The sequence below is a fragment of the Phalaenopsis equestris genome, unplaced genomic scaffold (assembly GCF_001263595.1).
Source record: "Phalaenopsis equestris unplaced genomic scaffold, ASM126359v1 Scaffold221870, whole genome shotgun sequence".
Taxonomy (NCBI): domain Eukaryota; kingdom Viridiplantae; phylum Streptophyta; class Magnoliopsida; order Asparagales; family Orchidaceae; genus Phalaenopsis; species Phalaenopsis equestris.
The window spans coordinates 1-4882 of record NW_018240064.1 but is presented as its reverse complement, the minus strand read 5'-3'; the positions used below and the strand labels follow the sequence as shown (position 1 = coordinate 4882).

The 4882-nt window shown below is 37.3% G+C and overlaps 1 protein-coding gene across 1 annotated transcript; it reads left to right on the top strand.

Annotated features, from left to right (window-relative positions):
- Window positions 1-1106: 1106 nt before the first annotated feature.
- Window positions 1107-2953, top strand: LOC110037596 (peroxisomal fatty acid beta-oxidation multifunctional protein-like; the record flags this gene model as incomplete). The annotated part of the gene is made up of 7 exons (XM_020742283.1): window positions 1107-1169; window positions 1249-1305; window positions 1400-1467; window positions 1543-1624; window positions 1731-1786; window positions 2072-2374; window positions 2768-2953. Coding segments are annotated over 7 exons (815 nt in total), but the record flags the coding sequence as incomplete, so codon positions are not given.
- Between the last annotated feature and the right edge of the window lie 1929 nt (window positions 2954-4882).

The following is a 4882-nucleotide window of genomic DNA, read 5'->3' as shown; positions in this document are numbered from 1 at the left end:
TAAAACCGCCTATATAAATTCATAGAATTTTAACCAGAAGATTTTAAATCTAAATCAATTTTGCATTTTGACTTTGAGCTATCTAAAATAAGAAATTTTGTAACAAAATTGTTTAACCTGATTTTATCGAAAAATAAAAGAATAATTTGCTTTTGTTCTAGAACTACCATATAAATTTTACGCGTGACAAAATTAGACTCAAAGTCCTAGCACATGCTAGCGAGGCAGAATTGGAGGACTGAAGATAGATTGTAGAAATTCATTGATATTTTGAATCTTTAATTTCCTTTTATTAAGCACATAGCCTTGGGCTTGCCTTGGTCTGATTGCTGTGGGCTTGGGACTCTCCTTCATTCAGTTGTTGTGTACCCATGCCCTAAGATTTCTTTCTGACACAAAATTTATGGGCATCCTGCCTTAGTGTTAGAAAATATAAACAACTGTTCCATTTTCTAGTTATTATTTTTTTTTAATTTTATTTTATGAATATTTATTATATCTTGGCGGTAAATGTTAGAATGCATTGACAAAAAATGTTTATTCTGAATTTCAACCGTTTCTCTTATTTATGTAAAGTCCTGTGACTTGGATGGGACACACCTGATTTCCTTCTAGACTTAATTTATTAAGCTGCAGCTTATGAGGTAAGATTTGCTTAGTAAATTTCACACGCTAACCTTTTGCCAAGGGACGGGATTCTTTTCACAGAATCAGTAGTTGAAGTTCCTACTACTACTGTAATTCTATTTTCCATAGTAGGTTATGGTACAAAGTATGTTAAGTACTGTATGGGAGCATCCATTATAAACAGCTATTTTGCATTGAAGAACGATTTGATATTGAAAAATCCATTACTAGTTCAATAATGCCTTTGGTATGATGCACGTTTGGATAAGGTGGTGTACAATGACTGCAGAATCCAAAATTTTTTTCTTGTTACCTAAACTGTTAAAAATTCTAAATCAACTTTGGCATAAGACATATCCATTTAGGTTGGTTTACTAGTCAATATTTATATCATTATAGTTTCTTTAACAATAAAAGTATTGAGCATGCAATGTTTTCTAGGTATGTGAAATTTACTGATTGTTATTGCTTATGAGTAGGTGATGGTGGAAAGTTTTCAGTTGGTTTTGACATCAATGTTTTCACTGAAGTTCACAAGACTGGTAAGTGAGTTATGTTTAGCCGAAGCTTTCAGTCCTACCGATTTCTTTTTATTCTTCATATATATTTTTTACTTGGCAGGGGATGTGTCTATTTTGCCTGATGAATCAATTGATTTGCTTGTTAACACTATTGAAGGTCTTGACTCTTCTACTTGTAATTATCTCGATCATGTTCTGTAATCATTTAAACTTTTCTAATCATATGTGTTGTTGTGTATTGCCATCTTCAGATGCTAAAAAGCCTTCTGTTGCGGCCATTCAAGGACTTGCACTTGGAGGTGGTTTGGAGTTGACAATGGTTTGATTCTTGAGCTTTATTTTTTTAATATCATTTTCCATGTCCTATTTTGTTTATGGTGTGCCTTTGGTTTAGAGTTGTCATGCTCGAATATCCACTCCAGATGCTCGGTTTGGATTGCCGGAGCTGACTCTTGGTATTATTCCTGGCTTTGGAGGTAGTGATGATGTTTATTGGTCGCAAACTGAGCTTCAGAAACTTTAATGCTATTTGATCCAATATCTTGCAAACATTCTTACTTCTGATATCTCAATTCTTTGAAGGCACCCAGCGTCTTCCTAGGCTTGTGGGGCTGTCGAAGGCTATAGAAATGATGTTGGTAAGTGAACTTTGGCACTTAATAGTTTAGTAGTTCTGCACACACCTGTCCCTATTTTACCTTCAAAAAATTAAAATAAAATGTGAAAAATCATGGGGGAATTGTTATGGCATGAAAAATGATGTCATGGTTAAATTCTCTAATTAAAGTAACGCAATCATTTATTTTTATTTTCACTTTGAACTTCAAATGCTCGGCAGTTTGGCTAATTCCTGATGCTAGTTATACACAAATACCTATCTTTGTTCTCATTTTTTCCTTTTCTTTTGTAACAACATTATGCAGCTATCGAAGTCCATAAGTGCTGAAGAAGGAATGAAGTATGGCCTTATTGATGCTATCACTTCTCCTGAGAATTTGTTGAACGTTTCAAGACGTTGGGCATTAGAAATTGCTGAAAGGAGCAAACCTTGGATTAACTCACTTAAGCGGACCGATAAACTTGCCTCTCTTTCTGAAGCACGTGAGATGCTGTATTCTTCTCGACAACAGGCTAAGAAGACCGCTCCAAACATGCCACAGAATCAAGTCTGCCTCGATGCAATTGAGGAGGGCATAATTTTTGGGGGATATGCAGGTGTCTTGAAAGTAAGTGCGTTTACTTTCATATCAATTTATTTTGCTTGTCATTGGGAGTTCGTATTTTTGTTAACACCTGCATCAAGTTACACTATGTCACATCCTAAGGTACTATGATTGTCATCCTTCAGCTGAAAGACTCGAGCAGTAGAATGATTGATTTTGTGCATTTCTTGCTATTAGTTTCTATAATTTGTTCCTGAGTTCCATAATATATCAAAAGGTCTGTAAGTTAATTCCTAGGTTTTAATGGATAGAATATTAGACTTGGACCACTTCAACTTCTTTGTACCATACGTGCCATTTTGTGTCGACAGAAGTTTCATGTCTCGGGTGCCATGTATTGATTTCACTTGTTTTCCACAACTTTATTAATGTACTAATTAAATTTACTGCCCTTAGGAGGCGAGACTTTTTAAGGAGATAATATTGACAACAACTTCAAGAAGTCTTATCCATGCCTTTTTCGCGGAACGTGCAACTTCCAAGGTACATATTTTTGTCTTTTTCATTCTGATACACACGATTATTGTTGACATACGATTTTATTCCTTATTGCTATGCGGCAATTTTCTCAGTGCTAAGTGAAATTTTCAGAAACCTTTTTGATTTGAGATCCAAACTAATTTTTATCATTGCCAGTCAATCTTTGAACAAAGTTTCTCAACATATAGCAATCTGAATTGATGTTACATTTGATAGTAACAAGAATTCATTATTCATATTGGGGCTCCTGCAAAAATTTAACTTTATTTTTGTCACATTTTAGTCCAAATACTCATTTTAGTTTTATTGTTCTTGGAGTTTGTTCACCAAAAATTTGGGCGGACGCCTAGCATCACCCTAATACAAGGCATCTATAGGAAGTGTTGGTTCTTCCTGCCACACCCAAAAGGGCACGTATGGTCTGTTTAGTGAGATACCATGATTATTACAATCACAATTGCTAAGAAATGCACGCATGAGTACATGAAAATATATTTGAACACAATTTCTTCATCGTATTAAGAAAAGTGTGCTTGAGTGTATTTTTTAATCATTTTCATCATTTTCTTTTTCCTGTGTTTATTTTAATTATTCAGCTCAAGTCATATTAGTGTTCATTTTGGAAACCTCTCAACATCTCCCCTACATAGAAAACATCTATAGCGAGTACTAAGCCTACCTTTATATGAAAAATGGTGCTCATGATGACCCTAATATTCAAACCCACCACGCCCAAAAAAGGATATATATGTGATTGTTGATGTAAAAAAAAAAGAAGAAAAAAATTATCATTAGAAATTATTAGTGTTGGACATTCAGTGGTGCAAAAAACCTACAGTCGTCTGGCGGCAGAGTTTTATTGGCTGGGGATGCGCATAAACGGGGAGGACATGGTGGAAAAATGTGATGTGTGTCAGCGGCACAAGTACTTGACCACTACACCAGGGGAATACTACAACCAATAGAAGTGACGATGGAGTTTATCGAGGGATTGCCACGGTCATAAGAGTTCACGGTAATTATGGTGGTCGTGGATCGCTTAAATATGCATATTTCATTCCCTTACGACATCCCTACACTGCGATCTTAGTTGCAGCGGTGTTTAGCCAGAAAGTGGTCAGTTTGTACTGAGTGTCGGAATCAACTATATCGGACAGGGACAAGGTGTTCCTCGACCATTTATGGAAATAGCTATTTAGGTTGTAAGGGGTTGTCGTTAAAAGGAGCACCGCCTATCATCCCTAGACCGATGGGTAGATGGACGTGGTCAACAGGAGTGTGGAGACATACATGTGTTGTTTTGTATCTGATACATTGAAGTTATGGGCTAAGTGGATTACATGGGCCGAATATTGGTATAATACTTTGCACCACACCGCAGCACAGACAAGCCTTTTGAATATAATGTAAGGGCAGGATTCGCCTCACTTGATAAATTATGGACATAGCACTATACCTATATATCCAACGTTGATCAGTACTTGGAGGAGAAGGACAGGATACTAGCGGAGCTCAAGGGGCGTCTTCTGAAGGCTCAACAAATCATAAAGAGGAAAGCGGATGGACACAGGAGAGAGACGCAATTCGAACTAGGGTACATGGTCTACTTGAAGAGGAGACCCTACCAACAGAATACATTAGTTAGGAGGAGCGAGAAAGTTTCACCGAGATACTTTGAACCTTATGAGGTGATGACATGCATCGGAGCAGTGACCTATCGTTTGAGGTTGCCACCGCCATCCGCACTACACCTGGTCTTCCATGTATCATAGCTGAGACGTGCGATTGGAGATCATACACCGTCGCCTACACTACCACCGACGTTGACAGAAGACTTGAAGGTGATTTTGGTGTCATTAAAGATCGAAAGAGTGCGGCGAGGAGTAGGGGGAGCAAAGGACGTATTGGTCAAATGGAAGGGGGCTGCCATATTACGAGGTAATCCACAAGTAGTTTCCATCCTTCGACCTTGAGGAAAAGATGCCTTTTTGGGAGAGGAGTAATGTTACGCCGTCTCAGCAAATACACGCG